General features: G+C 33.8%; 1 protein-coding gene across 1 annotated transcript in view; it reads left to right on the top strand.

The window, feature by feature from the left end:
- LOC150102348 (poly [ADP-ribose] polymerase tankyrase-like) overlaps window positions 1-18,104 on the top strand; it is a 1,002,656-nt gene that overhangs the window by 808,574 nt on the left and 175,978 nt on the right. Inside the window, 2 exon segments of the mRNA XM_090399561.1 lie at window positions 2,309-2,478; window positions 6,219-6,360. Of these exon segments, the coding sequence (XP_090255687.1) occupies window positions 2,309-2,478; window positions 6,219-6,360 (312 nt within the window).

Below are 18,104 nucleotides of genomic sequence, written 5' to 3'. Positions count from 1 at the left end.
CGACTCGGCTACTTGTATATAGAAGCTGACTTCACATCAGTTGCCTTAATATCCCAAAATTCAAAGCACACACCCTTTCCATTATGAGAAGGGCCACTACCCAGACTGGTTTCAACCTTTATTGAGGTCTCATCATTAGGAGCCAGACCCAGAAGAGATGCCCAAATTGAAGTAATGCAGAAGTCATATTTCCCATATCCAAGTAGTGAAAGGTGTATCTCTTTATTATTAAAATATTCTGGATCAGAGATAGATGTTGAAAGTTTTTTTTTTTAATTTAAACTTTAAACAAAGTCTATTTGATATTGACAACATGAATGAATGAGGCCATATCATTTACCATATGCACGACAATAATGATCTTTCCCTTCTTAATAATGGATGCAATTGCCTACACATGCATATTCTGCAATAGATCTTAAAATTTGCTCATCTGCTAATCTTGCTGTTTATATGGTTATTTAAGAAAACATATTTGGAAATTATCCTTTTCCTGTGGTTTGTTTTATATCATCACATAAACTGCATTCTCCTACACAGAGTACCTAGCAGCCGAAAAAAAAAAATGATGAAGACAGAACGTGGAATATATTTTGGAGATTCCCTATTGTATTAAATCTTGTAGCTCATGGATTTGATTATCCAACTAGTGCAAAAGATGTGTAGGATAACATCTGGAAAATGAAAAGTAAATATAGAATATACTATTCATCTACCCTGGAACATAATGGATGTATAGTTGCTGAACTCAAAGCAATTGTGGACACTTTAGGGTACAGCTTTGCTAAAATCTCAACCACAGCTTTCTGTTTTCCTGAATTTTTGATACTGAAAGAAAACAAATTGGCCAGAACCATACAATCAGCCATTTGCTAAGGTATAACTAAAAAGACCTATTTTACTTTGTCATGTCAGTGCAAAAAAAGTCCAAGTGATTTCATGTATTTTGAGATGAAAAGCATCTTTCACCATATTCAATGGATCTCATGCATTTATGAGATCTTTCTCAATGTCGCATGCCATATATCCATATACGAATGGAAAATGGTGGATCACTATGCTATTATAATCAGAGATAGTTTTAGTAAGATTTTCTACTGGGAAGGAAAGTAAATTATACTTGACAACAAATTAAACTCTTGTTTTCATTCTAATTATAATCATATCTCAGTGAAATGGTTAAAATCAGGATTTTAAAAAGAATATATTTCTTGTCATCAAAAGCACCTCCCTAGTGCAGTTGGAAGAACGATGATATGTTGAGCCATTCTATTGGAAAAGGCCTAAGTTCGATTTATGTTGTGATGGGAGGAATCTTTATATGGATTTTATTCAATTGAAGGTTTGTTTTTTTTCTCCCAGAAACTGGTTTTTCATCCTGTATATAGACAAAAAGAAATATTAGTGGTCAGTAGTTGATGATGGTAGTTGCAGTTGATTTGGTCGGTGAATTAAGTGGTGGAGTAGGTGTCCTCCCTCGATGAGTCTTTGGACCCCTGTTTTATTTCTAGTCCATCTCTCAGATCCACATCTTGTGGATCTGAGAGGAGACTAGAAATGCTATCCTATACAACTTTTGCAGTTTTATTTCTGGGAGAAATAAAACTCCTGATTTCTCTCTTATTCCCTATAACTTTATTCAGCTGGCTTCCTACTAAACCAGTCTTACTTATTCATTATGTGATTCCATATTTAATTTGCTGTCTTACTGAAAATTATAACTGTATGAAATGTCTAACTAGTTCTATGGATTCACTGCTGAGAATGCAGTTCACATTTTTAAGAGTTCTTGCCTATTTGCATAATATTGACAATTTTTGCCATATTTGCCACTTATTATTTAGCTTGACTATAGACTTTTTAATACTTGCAAAGATTTATTTAAGAGAAATAGCATATTTGCATAGAATAAGGAATTAATTAATGCCTCCTGTTCACATCATATGGTGAAACACACATTATAAAGATAAAACAATCAGAATTAGTGAAGCAGTAGTTTGTTCCTTTTCTAGCTTAAGCCTGTTGTACTACAATGGTAGGCAGACTAAACTCATCTGCTTCATGTTATATATTCTCTGTACCTGTAAATGTAAACCTTCTTTCTTTCTGTCACAGAAGACAGCCATGAGGCTTAACCAAAAATTTTGCCTGAAATAGAAAGTTTTCTTAATTGTCTTGCATGAAATATCTCTTATTATAATGACTTAATCACATTTCTTATTTTCACACAACATTTTCTGTTATTGTAATAATAACCATTCTTAATAGCAATACTTTAAATTATATATCAGTAAACATTCTTTTATAGCTCCTTAGGCAGAAAGCTAAAGATTTATATATCCTTTTTACTCGATGGGGGCGTGTTGGAGATAGAGGACAGTTTCAGAAAACTCCTTTTGCTTCATTACAAGATGCAGTGAAAGAATTTTGTAGGATATTTCGAAATAAGACTGGAAATAGTTGGGAAAATCTAAAAAGGTAGGAGTGTTTCCAGTTACATATGAAATAAACAAAAAAAAATATATGAAACTGTATTTAACCTTTATAGTTTTATAAAAAAAAATGTATTTGTGTTTTATTATTCCTTAATAAAATTATGTTTGATGTTTGTTTATAAAAATCCTATAGAAAGGGGTGAGTCATAAAATACGTTATGTGAGAGATTAAGTTATTAAGTAGAATTCATAGAAAAAGTTTGAAAGGGGATTAAGTCAGGCTAGCACAAGAAAAGCAAAGCTATTGCTTAGGGCCGATCCCCAGATTGAAACATTGGGAACGGGCTTGCCGATCAAATGACGTTTGGCGAGAAAACGCCACCCTAATTGGTCGATGATTAAAAAACAAGTAGAAGGAGGAGAAAGGAAGTAAGAAAAGGTGCCGTAAGGGGAGCAGCTATAAAAGGGTTGGTAACCCCCTGGGGGGGGGACTTTTTTCGGATAGTCGCTTTTGGCCTTGGAGTTTGGTTTTGGTTCCAGTGGAGTTCACGGGGTTTTCCTGAGTGACAACAGGGGTGATATCTCCTCGTCACAACACGGAAACGAAAGTGAGCGGGATTTCGATTCCCGTTTTCCCGAGTAGGAAGCAAAGGAAAAATTGCCATAGAGTCCTAGAAAAGGAGGGATCTTCTTTGTTTCGACGCTAGTGATAACTACACAAAGCCGAAAGCTGTAAAGAGATCGATGTCCTCGTTGCTGATAGTAGAGCAAATATATGTGTGTTAAAGTATTCCAGAGTTACGAGAAGTTATACCAAAGGTTTGTTTGGAAAAGAATAAAGGCCCATACGAAAAGCTCAAGAAAGGTACTGTAAATCATAACCTATGTTAGCTAGAAATTTGTCTGTGAAAAGTATCGTGATTCCAATATAGAACTGTTGAAGTTATACTAGGACTTTAGTATATGATAGAATGTGTTATGTGTAGATTGACTAGTGTTAAAGATTTGTGAATGATTAAGAGTCCTAAGGTATTTTTGCATGTCTATTATATTGCACAAGATATTTAAATGACATAAGTGTGTGTTAGTGCAAATAACGGTATAATGGAATAGTGTGAATTAAGTAATTACGTATCCTAAGAATTGAATGCCTAATGTAATGTATAAAATAATTGAAATGTCACAAGTATGTGTTAGCAGTGAATGATTTGTTAATCTACTTCAGTATTAATAATCAGATAGTGTAAATTGATCTAATTTGTTCACATCAGGTGAATTTATGAATTAATGTGTATGGCGGCATAATCACAAATAGCCATATTGCTTGTAATGATTTAATGTTAGTCTATAAGTATTTTAGTTTAGTATTTGAATTGTACCATGTTTAGAAACTTAATAAACCTTTTGTTCAATGATAAAAGAGTTGTCTGATATTGCTAATACAATGCACCGCTTAAAATCATCGTACCTAATCACACGGGAAATTTAATGTTAGGAAAGAGATTAAGAGTCACGACTGCAATAATATTTAAATACTAAGAGATATATTCGAGATTGACTTTCTCCCTATTTATGACAACATAAATGGTGCAGTTGATAACCACTTGAAAATATTGTACTTAGTCACGTGGAAAATTTAAGTTGAGAATCGAGTTAAGTGTCACGACTGCAATAGTTACACTTTCAGATATATTTGAGTTCTTTCTCCTTGTTTATGTATGTAATATCCTAAACCCGGGGTCGGCAACCTTTTGAGTCGGAAGAGTCAAAAATTACAATTTACAAAATTTCAAAGTTTTTAAAGAGCCACAAAATTTTAAAAAGTTTTTGAAGAGCCACAAGATCTTATTGTCCTCAAGGCATTTTTGCACGGCATTCGCTATATCTTCCCCTCTAGTTTGTCCCGAGAGCGGTAGCAATCCTAGAAGTTCTTCTTTTGGACCTTGGGAAGACATATACCTGACAAAAAGGGCAACTTGTGCCGTGTCTTTTATGTCGCAAGACTCATCTATAGCAAGTGATAAGGCAGAAGAAGGTTGAATATCTTCCACCTGCAAATATGTTACATTTGAAGACATTTTAGCTATTCTATCTTGTACTGTTTTAGCGGATACGAGAAGCTAGGCATAATGAAATATAATTTATCAAAAAACATTTTACAACGATATTTCCCAATTAAAAATACCTACCTAAATAAAATAAATAATTCTCTAATAATTTAATTATTAAAATAAATAATTTAGACACGAAACACTGTTTGTCTCACTCTCTCACGTACTGATTGACTATAAGTACATAGTTTCGTCGCATCTGTGGTCGCCTCCCGTGTGCGGTGATCGCCGACTGGCACGAACGGACTTGTCAGAACGTGTTTATCATGGCGCAGTCTGCACATTTTAGTTTTTTTTTTTTAATTTTGGCAAATATTAGATACTTAGTTTACGAGTAAAGGTGTTATGCCCAGCTATGCCGAAATCAATGAAAATTGCCAAACATATAAACTTCCGAGAGCTTCCGACGGACTGACGACAGTGACGATGCGTGTCACGGGGGAGGGGTGCGGTGAAAAGCGAGTACAAGTGGCTGAGAGATAGAATCTGTGCCTAATCCTCGTTAATTGATTCAGAACGATTTTTAAATTTTTTTTTTGATAAAATAAATAATATTTGCATATGGAACTAAAGAGCCGCAGCTTCACATCCAAAGAGCCGCATGTGGCTCGCGAGCCGCAGGTTGCCGACCCCTGTCCTAAACTAAATATCCCAAAAGGCGCAGTGTAAATGCAAATATTAGGGGTACTACGGGGAGCAATAACTTAGATATTGGTATAAGTTTTGGTAAAATCTCGGGCATAGAAGTTAGAAGAATATAGATAAAAGGAATTTGTAAGATTAGAGTAGAAATCGTAAATTGGGACACAACAAAAGCTCTTCAAAATACTATAGTTATATGGTGTAGATGGGACATAATATCAAGCAAATCATTGTGTCTATTTAAGCTGTAAATCTGCATTTAGAATTGAAGGAGGTACAGGAATATGGTTTGGAGTAAAATCAGGTGTGAACAAGGGTAAATATTAACCCTGCTATTATCCATTATCTATATGGATCACAATAAAAAGGAAAATGGTATTAACCCCCCAACTGGCCACGACATCTATAGACGTCCATATAAATCTGGATACGAAGCTCTAAAACCCATTGAATAACATGGATAAGAAGTGCAATTTGGTGTCACTATTTCATCCACACATTGGCCGGTAGGGAGGTTAAATCTATCAAAATTGATGATGTTAATCTTAGCTCTTTACTTTATGCAGATAATGTTATACTCCTGCATAAATTCCATATAAGTCTGCAAGATTCTCAGAGTGAATTGAATAACTGTTGTAATAGGTTTGATATGGAAATCAGTAATAAAAGGACTGAAAATAGGTAGAAACATCAACTGTATCCTGAATGGTGAACCTATAGAATTATAAGATCTGATAGTATTGTTGTCTTGACAGATAACAGATTAATTTGTAGGAAAATTATTGATCAGAAGTTAGTAATGGTATAACTTTTTGATGTAGTACCATCATAATTATCCTCTGCACCACCTGAGGGTACATATCAGGAATTTGATGATATATTAAATAAAATCTGATTTTAATTCTTTACTTTTAGGGTGTACATGATTATAAGAATAAGTAGAGGTTTGATATTTTCATGATATATTTACCATATCTTTTATATGTTTTATTTTTACAAGTTACATTATTGTGTTTTCTCTCCTTTTTAGTTTCCAGCCACAATCAAAAAAATATCGATTAATACATCTTGAAAAGAGACAAAAGATACATAAAGCAAACATTAAGCTGGACTTAAAAACAGAAATACCTTCAAAGCTTCCTGTTCATTTAAAAAAATTAATGAACAATCTGGTATGAACAAATTTTTAGTTTTTCCTTTCATTTGATGTTTTGTAATTCAAGTAACTTTAACATGTTTGTTATCTTAATGTCTTGAAATTGTTGTGTATGGATAATTTTACTTGATTAACTTGCATAATTTAATGAAATAACATTGAATATACTTTATCGTAGTTAAGGTGTGGTAAATGCAAAAGTAGCTTAATTTTTTTTAGATTGAATGCTGATGCTGAGTAATGCTCCTTATCTGTCTAGTATAATATACTAGACAGATGTGAAGGAAATTTTATAGAATGTCATGCCAGCTTGGTCATAGTCTAGATCAGGAGTGTTGAACTCAATTGGACCGTGGGCCATTTGCCATAAAACTGTATCTCAAATGGGCTGCAAAAAATTTTTTGATTAAAAAAAACAGCACTAATTAGAATCGAAGGAAAATGAAGGAATGAGTATAAATAAATTGGAAAATTAAAACAAACATTTTATTTATTCTAAGTCATTACATGACATTAAATAATAGTATAATGATCATGACAACTCAGAAAAAAAAAAAAAATGAAGACTATTTTTATTATATTAATATTTATAATAGCATTTAAACCAAATTAAACCGAAATTAAATTTTATTTGAATAAACAAAATATAGTCTAAAAACAGTATATAATCGCTCATTAATAACCATCACGAAACTTTACAGAGCCTTGCGTTAGTTTGAATTTTTTTGTGTGTGTGTTTTTGTTGAAATAAAATACTTCTATTTTTTTGGGGGGGGGGTTCTATATATTTGGGAATTTTTTAAATGTTAATGAAATTATTTTGGGAAAAAATGATAATATTTTCGGGTTAAAATATATATACTTGCATAATACTTGTCGTCCTGGTTGGCCTTGTGGTCTGTGTATCCGCTCTCCAGCAAAAAGGATACGGGCTCTAATCCCGCCATGGGCATGGATGTTCGTGATTATCTGTGAAAATACTAGTGGTGATGTGCGGTAGATGGCATTGGTGTAGATGATGATGGCAGTTTGGGTTTGTTGTAGTTGGTGGAGACAGAGAGTTTTAGAGTAGGTGCCCTCCATCGATGATTCTTTGGATTCCCTGGAGGTGTTTCGTAATAATAATAATATTTTAGTAATTTAATTGTAGTATTTTTTTTTTTCGACACTGGACAACGTTTATTGTTAACCAGCTTGCCAAAATTTGGACTCAAAGATTGAGAGCATATGACCTTCATTATGGCGGAAAGATTGAAGTCAGTTAATCTTGATCTGTGGGCTGTTTTCTTACCCTTCATACATGAGAATAATTGTTCACATAAATAGGTGCTTCCAAAATAACATAGAATATTTGCCGCAAACTTTTTTATTTCCGGATATTTTTGACCTAAATAACTGTATATTTTTGGAACACCAACTTCTTGGTATTTTATTTCGCTTTTAGAATGGAATCATTTTGGAAATCAATAAGTTCCATTTGTATACAAATAAGAGCTTTTTCAAAATTAAAGGAAAAAAAGGATCTGTAAAAAGTGAAAACACTTCTTGCTCCTTAAAATCTTTAAATCAAGAATCAAATTCTCTTTAATCTTTTCTGGTTTGGGACAATATTGAGAAAACTTTGATTTCTGTTTTAAAAATTTCTCTTTTAAATGATTTTGAAACAAAACTAATTTACATCTAAAACTTGCCAGTGCATCATACATGTGTGTTATTAACTGATCTTTTTCCTGAAGTCTGATATTTAAATCATTCAAATCTCCTGTAATATCAACTAAGAATGCTAGATCTTGTACCCATGTCTGAACATTAAGAAGTACAACATCATGATTTTTCATTTCTAGGAATAATTTGATCTCCTCTAAAAGTAAAAAACAAAAGCTTTTTAGAACATTATGACAAGCTAACCAACGAATCTCTGTGTAATAAGGTAGCCATTCAAATTCACTCTCCAAATGTTTAAGAAATTGTGCAAACTGGTTGAGGCCTCTGGATCTAATGAAGTTCACAGTATTTGTCACAGACTTGAGTACGCTGCTCATTTCCAATAATTTAGAGCACAGAACCTGCTGATGAAAAATGCTGTGGAAAGATTGCAATTTTTGGAATGTCTGGATACATTTCCTTTAACTTTGTTGCAAATCTGGATAGAAAACTGTTATATTTGCCTGTCATTGCTTGAGCATCATCGGTTGTCACAGCTATGAACCTATTCAGAGGAAGTTGGTAATTTTCCAAAATGCTTGACACGGTGTCAAAAATGCCTTCCCCTGTAGTGATTCCATGGATGGGAATCACTTCCAAGAACTCTTCAGAAATATTCATATTGTCGTCGCAAGCCCGAAGAAATGCAGAAACTTGAACCATGTCGTGAATATCGAAACTTTTGTGAAGTGCAATTGAAAACCGCTGTACCTTTGCGGATATTTCTTGCAACTGGTCATGCAGATTATTTGCCATTTTGGTTATTCTTTCGATACAGTATTTCTGGACAAAGAAATATGGCGAAATACTTGCACATTTTTGGGACAGACATTTTCGGCTGCTTTTATCATACACTCCTTAACCAAGAAACCGTCACGAAAAGGTTGGAAGGTTTCGCCAATAAACTAAAGATTTCATAACTGGCTCCCACTGCTGATTAATTGTCTTTCATAATTTTTGAAAATATTTGTTGTTCACTTTGTTGTTCAACTTGAAAAGTATGTTGTTCACTTTGAAGTGAACAACATACTTTTTACTTTTTCTTCGTGAATTTTATCATAGTGCCTTTTTATATTATATTCTTTGGTGACATTAATTGTTTCGTTACAAATTATACACACAATTTTGTCCTTTGTTTCAGTGCAGAAGTAATTCAATTCCCAGTTTTCTTGAAATTTTCTCCCCTCATCAGCAATTTTTCTTTTTCTTGTTGCTTAGAAAGAGACATTGCCTGGGTGAATAATTATATTATTAATAACAATTTTTATAAAATTGTTTGAGTAAAAAATGCACAAAACTGTAGATCAGTGCACGATACTATTGCAAATAAAAAATTATAGAAAAAAGGATTCTCTCACTGCTAAGTTGTCGTTGAATTGAGTTCGGTGCACTGACATGTGCTTCTAAGATCACTGATTGACTGTAGCAGGCAATTATAAACTCATAGCTTGGATTCGTATGAAGCGTAATATGCTGTGCATCACGTGAATAGCTGGAATTGAATTCTGTTGGTTACAACTGGTACCCAATAGAATTCAATTTTTTCAGTGCTATAAATTAACAATGAAAGCATAGATATAGTTTACGATTGATTAGGATTGGATCTAATATTGAAATTGTGATATAATTTTTTCATTATTGCAATTATATTAAGCAGGTCATTGCATCCATATTGTAACTACAAATGTCGTGTGAAAACGAATAAATCGATACTGTATTTACTCGTATATAACTCGCACTTTTCTCCCCAAAATTAAAGCTAAAAAATCGTGGTGTGAGATATATGAAGGGATTTTTGGAAACTAAAGTTTTCAGGAAAAAATTGAAAATGGGGATGCTTACCATGAATCTCCTATTCATTATTGGTACTTCCGGTCTCGAGAGCGGTTTCTTTGTGTGCATTGTCAAAGTCATTTACTCAAATAGCATCATCTTGTTTCCCATTATTCCACAAGTAATTTACAAGATTTTATATATGTAGTGAACAACCCTTCACGAATTACTAATGAGAAGTAAAAACAAAGCGTGAAATAAACAACAATGGTATGCCGATAGAGATAGAGCAGCTATGAACATGTGCATATGATTGGTGCAGTATTGACAAAAGATTGAGTTACCAAAACACAAAGTCAAGCCAATCATTTTTGAGTTGAAAACAAATTCCATAATATCTGAAACTGCCATAACAATTCACTCTATATGTCTTAGTTTTAACATGTTTATGTATTTTATTGCAGCTTTGCATTTGAGTTATGGGGTGCACTCACACAGATCTAACTTAAAAACAATAGTTTTAGTTAGATACTGTGTTTGCTGGTGCAACATATGTTTTGACTTGAATCTAAACAGCATGATTATTGTGGGAGGAAACATGCGATTCATTAGTTAGTGCCGTTTTTTCCTAGTTGTCTCTAATTGCACTAAAAAAATATTACACATGTTGAGAAATATATTACACAGACAGCAAACGTGTCTGTACTTTATTCAGAGCTACAATAAAACTACTTTTTTTTCTTCTATATGCAACATAGTGGCAGTTGGTGAAGGTGTGTTGTTTACTGCCGGGAGTGAGTTATCGTCCCAATGCGAAAGTGGTTAAACTTTATTTTCACGTGTGATGTATATGCAAAACTTTTTAATTTCTTTTTTCATAAAGTAAAATCAGGGATACGAGTTATATTCGAATAAATACAGTTACAGTATTTGTGTTTTTTTTTATAAAAGGCAACCATCCTCTTTTTTTAATCTTTTCTTGAGACGTCATGGGCCACAAGAAAGTGCTTTGTGGGCGGCATGCGGCCCTCAGGTCTAGATGATCTAGACCCTTGATCATCTAGACCTGACTGCTGGTGTAGATGATCAAGGACTGTGTAATGAAAATCATGAAAAATAAGACAGATTTTTAATTTTATTTTTCTAATGGACCCAGTTGGTTAAGTTGAGAATGGTATATGATAAAAGGATGGATATGCTTTTATCATATAATAAAACATACCAAATTAATATAGTGGGGATTATTCACAGAATAGAAGAGGCCTTTCTTGGAAGCTGTATAAATGAATACTGAATATGGAACTATGAAGTAATTTTGGATTCACACTGAAAACAGCAGTATATGCTGTGGTTCCACATGTAGGGCAAAAAGATGCCTAAACCGCAACAACAGAGCTGTGGATTCAAGAAGTCATTCTCTGGTAAGTCCTCCATGTCACCAGTGTGCCCTACAAGGCACACAAAGAGAGTATCTTGAAATCTGCCTGAGAGAAGCAGCTCAAATAACATATCACTAAAGAACATTTGTTTTAAAACAAATAATGCTTCTCCTCTTTCCAAAATCCTTGCTGATTCTCTTGATTTGTATGTTTTTTACTAACAGTTTTCATGAGCAGTCATTTGAAACAATTGAAAATATTCTAGGAAGAGATTGCTATATTAATAAATCTTGCATTATTCAAGAAGTACTCGTGCTCTGTAATCAGCATAGAAGATTAAGACAAATTTGGAGCATGGGTACAGCAACAAGGAACTGTATAATTAACTGACCAGACATTAAAATAGAGACCAAACTTGTATAAAACAAATGATTATCCAAAGAAATTTAGGCATTAGTAAAACTGTAACAGAAGAAGATATTGTCACAGACAAGAGTTGAAATGATTTTAAACCAAAATAAAATGTTCCTCTTAGGAACATTTATTGTGGTTCAAAATAAAATGTTTAGGAATTTAAGAATTATGACAGTGGGGGGGAGAATGATGTAATATTTCTTGTTACTATTAAGAAGGAAAAAAGAATATTGATAATTTAAATTTAGTGATATACAAAATGGAAATAAACTGCTTATATAAAGAAGATATAAGCAGTGTGCATGTGTGTTTTGTCATGGATTTAAAAAATATTTATATTATTATTTTCCCCCCCTAACTGGAACAATGTATCGATATGATAAAACAATTTCACTCCTGGATTAAATCCTCAAAAATAGATATCCCAGATCCTAAACATCAGTTGTTTTGTAATTCCATTCCAGAATAATTGTCTAGAGATCAAAAAGGATTTATTCTTTATACATTTATTTCATTCTCTGATCACAGGATAAAATATAAAATGATACTGCATTTTCAGGGAGGATAAAGAGAATAAAACTGGGGGGGGGGATAAAGAGAAAAATAAAAAATGATGGTACAACATGACAGAATTTCATGCTGGCTGGGGCGTTGCCCGGTTAAACAAGACCCCCGTTGTTTTCGCCAGGGAACCAGGACGAACAGCGAAAAGTCAACTACTGGAACAAATCTGAAAACAAACCCCAACTCAACATCACCAGAGTTAAAGATCGGTACTATCAACGTAAGAAGCCTGAATGGCAAAGAAATGGAGCTAGCGGAGGAATTAGATAAGTACCAGAACGACATAATAGGGGTGACTGAAACAAAAAAGACCAAAACTGGTGAGATCTTTCTGAGCAATAAATACAAAATGTTATATTCAGGCAATGACAATCAAGGAAAAGAAGGAGAAGCCATAATATTCAACACAAAATACGAGGCTAATCTTCTTGAATGGCAGTCAGTCTCAAGTAGAGTAATGTGGGCAAATATGAGAATGGGGAACTGGACAATGAGACTTATTTGTGCCTATGGTCCCACAGAAGGTTCTACTAATGTAGAAGTGGAGGAGTTTTTTGAGGCTTTAGAAAAAACAACAGACACAATGAAAAATGAAAAGTTGGTCCTTGTTGGGGATCTAAATAGCAGAGTAGGAAATGATTGTGAGACATACAAAAATATTTTGGAAAATTTGGAGAAAAGAGCAAAGCTAATAATAATGGCAAATATATGTTGGATTTCTGCTCAGGACATGGACTGGTTATTACTAACACCATCTTCCAACATAAAAATGTGCACAAATTCACATGGAGAGAAGAGGCTAGGAATAAGAAAAGTCTCATTGACTATGTTATTGTTGATAGTGATGTTTTCTCTCTGGTGCAGGACACCAGAGTGTACAGAGGATTTGAAATTGGAAGTGATCACTATTTAGTCATGAGCAGGATAAAATTGAATTTAATATTGAAAAGAATAACATGTAAGAAAGTTTTAAAGCGAATAAAAGTTGAACAGCTCTCAGATGTGAACTGTAGACCGAAATACAGAAAGATTATTTAAAAGAAAATGAAAGTGTTTGAGAACAGGAATCAAACCTTGGAGATTCAGTGGCAAACTCTGAAGAAAACATTGATTGATTCTGCCAGAGAGGCATGTGGTGAGGTTGTGTGCAAAGATAAAAAAATCAGAACTCCCTGGTGGACACAGGAAGTTAAACAGGCAGTGAAGGAAAAGAAGAAAGCATATCAAAAGTTCCTATCAAATAAGTCAGCTTGTGCTCTTAGAGAATATAGAGACAAATGCAAGAATGCTAAACACTGTGTAAAACTAGCTAAACAAAAGTCATGGGAGGACTTTGTCAAGAATATAGAAAATAAATATCAAGAAGGTGGCAAAATATTCTGGAGGTTGTTGAAGAAGCTTAAGAATGGAGGAAAGAGTGCTGTAAAAGGAATTAGAGATGATAAAGGTGACATGAAAAATGGGAGAAAATGATATCCTTGAAGTATGGAGTAATTACTTTGAAAAACTGCTAAATGAAACAAGCAGTGATGACAGCACAGTGGTAAAAAACATTGACCAGGCATGCAGTCAGGAATACATATCCATACTTGAAGTTGTAAAAGCCATCAAATCTTGAAATGTGGAAAGGCAGCAGGAGTAGATGATATTCGACCAGAAATGCTGAAGTATGGTGGTATAAGAGTCTTACAGTGGCTGCACTGCATAGTTCAGAAAGCCTGGACAGAGGGATGAATTCCCGATGATTGGAGTAGAGTTCTCATAGTACCCATATATAAAAAGGGAAATAAAACTGCATGTGAGAATTACAGAGGTATTTCCCTACTGAGTGTTCCTGGCAAGATCTATGCAAGTATACTTGAGAAACGGTTCAGAAGAATTGTGGAAGAAACGCTTGGTGAAGAACAAATTGGATTCAGGCCAAATAGAGGCTGTCAGGATCAGATCTTCACTTTACGAAAAATAGTCGAGAAAGCATGGGAATATAACAAAGATCTGTATTTAAGTTTTGTCGATTTGGAAAAGGCATATGACAAGGTGCCAAGAGAGAAGCTATTCAATACGCTGCAGTTATATGGTATCAATGGGGCATTATATCAAGCAGTACTTAGTCTTTATTTGAGTTGTAAGTCAGCAGTTAGAATTGAAGGAAGTACAGGAAGATGGTTTAATGTTAAATCTGGTGTGAGACAAGGATGTACGTTATCCCCTCTGTTATTCATTATCTATATGGATCACATTATGAAGCAAAGTGGTATTAAACATGATATCAAAAATGGAGATGTTAATGTCAGCTCTTTGCTTTATGCAGACGATGTTATACTTCTAAATAAATCTGCTATAAGTCTGCAAGATTCTCTGACTAAATTGAATAGCTGTTGTAATAGATATGGTATGAAGGTCAGCAATAAAAAGACAAAGACAATGAAAATAGGCAGAATCATTGAAAATGTCAACTGTGTTGTGAATGGAGAACCTGTGGAACAAGTAAAACATTTCAGCTATTTAGGCACGATTTTTACTGAAGATGGTAAATTAAATATAGAAATAGACAACAGAATCAGCAAAGCTGGTATGGTAGGAAGTCAATTGAATAAATTCATATGGAATAAGAGAGAAATTAGTCGGAACACTAAATTAGCTGTATACAAGACAGTGTTCAAACCAGTTTTAACTTATGGATCTGAGAGCTGGGTCAGAAGTAAAACACTTGACCAAAGACTAGAGACTGCAGATATGAGAGTCCTGAGAACGATTAGAGATGTGAACAGATGGCATCAATGGCAATATCATATTAAAAACAAGGATATTAGGAAAGAACTTGACATTGTCAGCATCCAGGAATGTGTTAGCAGAGCTAATCTCAGGTGGTATGGTCACTTAAACAGAATTGGTGAGGAAAGATTAGCAAAACAAGTTTTCTCTGCCAGGTTGGTAGCAAAACGACCCAGAGGAAGACCAAGATATAGGTGGATTGATACGGTACAAAGTGCTTTAGACGATAGAAATATAAGATCTGATAATGTTGGAGCCTTGACAAGTAACAGACTGATTTGGAGGAAAATTGTACATAGGAAATTAATAATGATGTAATTTTTTTCATGTAGTACTATCATATCCTGTACACCCCTTGAGGGTACATGGCAGGAATTTGATGATGATGATGAACTCAGGGGGGGGGCTACTAATGGTAGCAGAAGAATTGCAGCCTGTAAAAGTTCACTATGGAGATAAAGTTTGGGATGATAGCATATTTGAAGCTGTTTGGTGTAAGATAAAATCCATTAGGATAAAATAAATGGTTGGTTGCTTGCTGCTATTAGGTGCATATGAAGGGGAGGGCGCAAAAAGAAATATGGATGATAGATCACCAAATTAACTCAGTGAGCACCAGACAAGTAATCATTATCAACTATGTGGCTATAGATTGAAAAAGGAGAATAGTGAGAGAAGGAAATAAAAAGTTATGCATCTACTATGAGATAATATTCTGAAACAGCATGTCTTGAAAGTTAAATGTCAGTGGTTTAAGAGTATTGCATCTGGTGTGCAGCATCAGAGAATACTTCCATTCTGGGAGTCTAATCATGTACTCTTGACTCGGAAGAGAGTTGACTAAGCATGCAGAATTGTCACTTAAGAAGTAGTATATGTGAACTAACAAGTTGCTAATTATGACACTCTTTGCAGTTAGCCTGAAGCCATTACATTAGCTTAAGAAATTGCAAGATATTGATAATGCGTGGAAAATGGTTAAAGGATATTTAAGGAAAGTAGTATCATATTATGTACCTACCTGGGATTAGGAAAATAAATCAGGTGGGAGGTAAATAAATGATTAGCATCATTGATCAAGTGCTGAAAAAGAAGAAAATGCTTTGGAATGTATATATGGAGAAAAGTTATTAGCATAGCGAGGATAGCAAAATCAGATTATGAAAACAAATTTACTGAGAAGTCCAATGAAAATCCCACAGCATTCTGGAAGGATAACTTTAATGAATGCTGATAGTTAGATAACAGAAAAAAGAAGAAATAATAGAATTACTGAATGATTGTTTTGCAAGCATGTATAATTTGGGTAGAGATAATACATTGATCAGTGCGTAGATAAACTCAAGGTGTTTTTAGTGTTAAGACATTTCACTGGGAATGCAGCCATGGATGAGATATTAGCCTGTATACATAGTAAGTGCAATAGAAATGGCAGCATCTCTAAGTAGACTGTTTAATTATTCATTACTGATGATATAGTACCATGAGATTGAAAAGAAAGCAAAATAGTTTCATTACACAATGGACAGACATCTGAAAGAAGTATATATGGGAATTAAATTTAAGATAAAGCAGGTAATCAGTAGTGTGTCACGTGTTGATTGCTACTAACATTGTTGCTCCTATTGTGCTTTGACTTTAAAACTTTCTGGCTGTTTTCTTTTTTGAATTTTTCATGCTAAATGTTGTAGTCTGCTTTCATAATCCCTGTGTATTTTTAGGACTGGTCTCATAGGGAAGGTTTTAATTCTACTTCAGTCTGCAAATTTGATTCCTTACTATCTGTTATATTTCCTCAAACCATTGGCAGTGTTGCACATTTATTATTATCAAAACAAAGTGTACTTACAGAATTATTCATTTTTTTCACCCAAAACTATTTATTATGCACACATTTCGAACCATGCTGATTCATCTTATAATGAAACTACTTTGTATGTCAAGATTGTCAGTTGCTTAGAGGTTGTTTGATCCATTAAATTTTTCCCTGCATCATACCTCCCATGGTTCTCTCTAAACAACCCGCTCACCTTGTCAATACACTCCCCCCCCCCCACACACACACATTTGTAATTCATTTCTAATTTAACATTATGGATGTTTAATGAACAAAATGCATTACACTTTACTTTTAAAGGCTGATAAGCAGAGATTGATTTCTTATGTTTGTTGAGGTGGAGTTAATGATCCAGTGAATTATTTATGACAAGAAATTATATTCTTTTTTAACCCATTATCCAAGTATGTGTAAGCAAACAAAGTTTTCGTGTGAAGTATCTTCGTGACTACTTAAATATAGAGTCTAACGACTTCACATTAATTGCAGTAGTCCCATAATACAAAACACACAACTTTTCAGATGTGTATAATGCTATCATTGTGGGAAGGGCTACTGTCCAGAACCAGTCTCAATCTTTATTCACGTCTCATCTGTGGTAGCCATACCCAGAAGTGATATAGGTATATCTCTTCTGGGTATGGCTTATATGGAAATATGGAAATATTTCCATATAAGCCATACCCAGAATATGGAAATATGTGATTTGTGCATTATATAAATATAATGCACAAATCACATATTTCCCAAGTAGTGAAATGGTGTAACATATGATTATACTCTGGATTAAAGCTAGTTGTTGAAAGTTTTTTTTTTTTTTTATTGGTTATAAATTAAATTATATTCTTGTTTAATCCATTATCGAAGTGGAAGCAAACAAAGTTTGCACATGAAGGTACCTTCATATCTCTTTTGGGTCTGGCTCCCACTGATGAGACTTCAATAAATATCAAAACCGGTCTGGGTGGTATCCCTTCCCATACATAATGCAAACATTATATGTATCCCAAAGGGTGTGTGCTTTGCATTATGGGATACTAAGGCAATTAATGTGAAATCATTAGTCATTATTTGATAATAATTATTTTCTATGCAATAAATTAAATTGCAAATCATTCAACACATTTTCTTTGATTATTCTAATCTTTTGTTTGGAGGTTCTAGTAGCAAGGCTTATACGTTGGTCATACATAACTGGTAATTAGTTTACGGAATTAACAACGCATATAAAGTATATTAATTAAAGGTAACTTTAATAAATAACTTCTATATTTCGGCAACATCATGTTGCCATCTTCAGGAACATAAAGATAT

Source organism: Typopeltis vanoorti, chromosome 10 (assembly GCF_054136105.1).
Source record: "Typopeltis vanoorti isolate ZY-2024b chromosome 10, IOZ_Tvanoo_1.0, whole genome shotgun sequence".
Taxonomy (NCBI): Eukaryota; Metazoa; Arthropoda; class Arachnida; order Uropygi; family Thelyphonidae; genus Typopeltis; species Typopeltis vanoorti.
The sequence above is the reverse complement of the archived record's forward strand: the minus strand, read 5'-3'. Positions and strand labels throughout refer to the sequence as shown.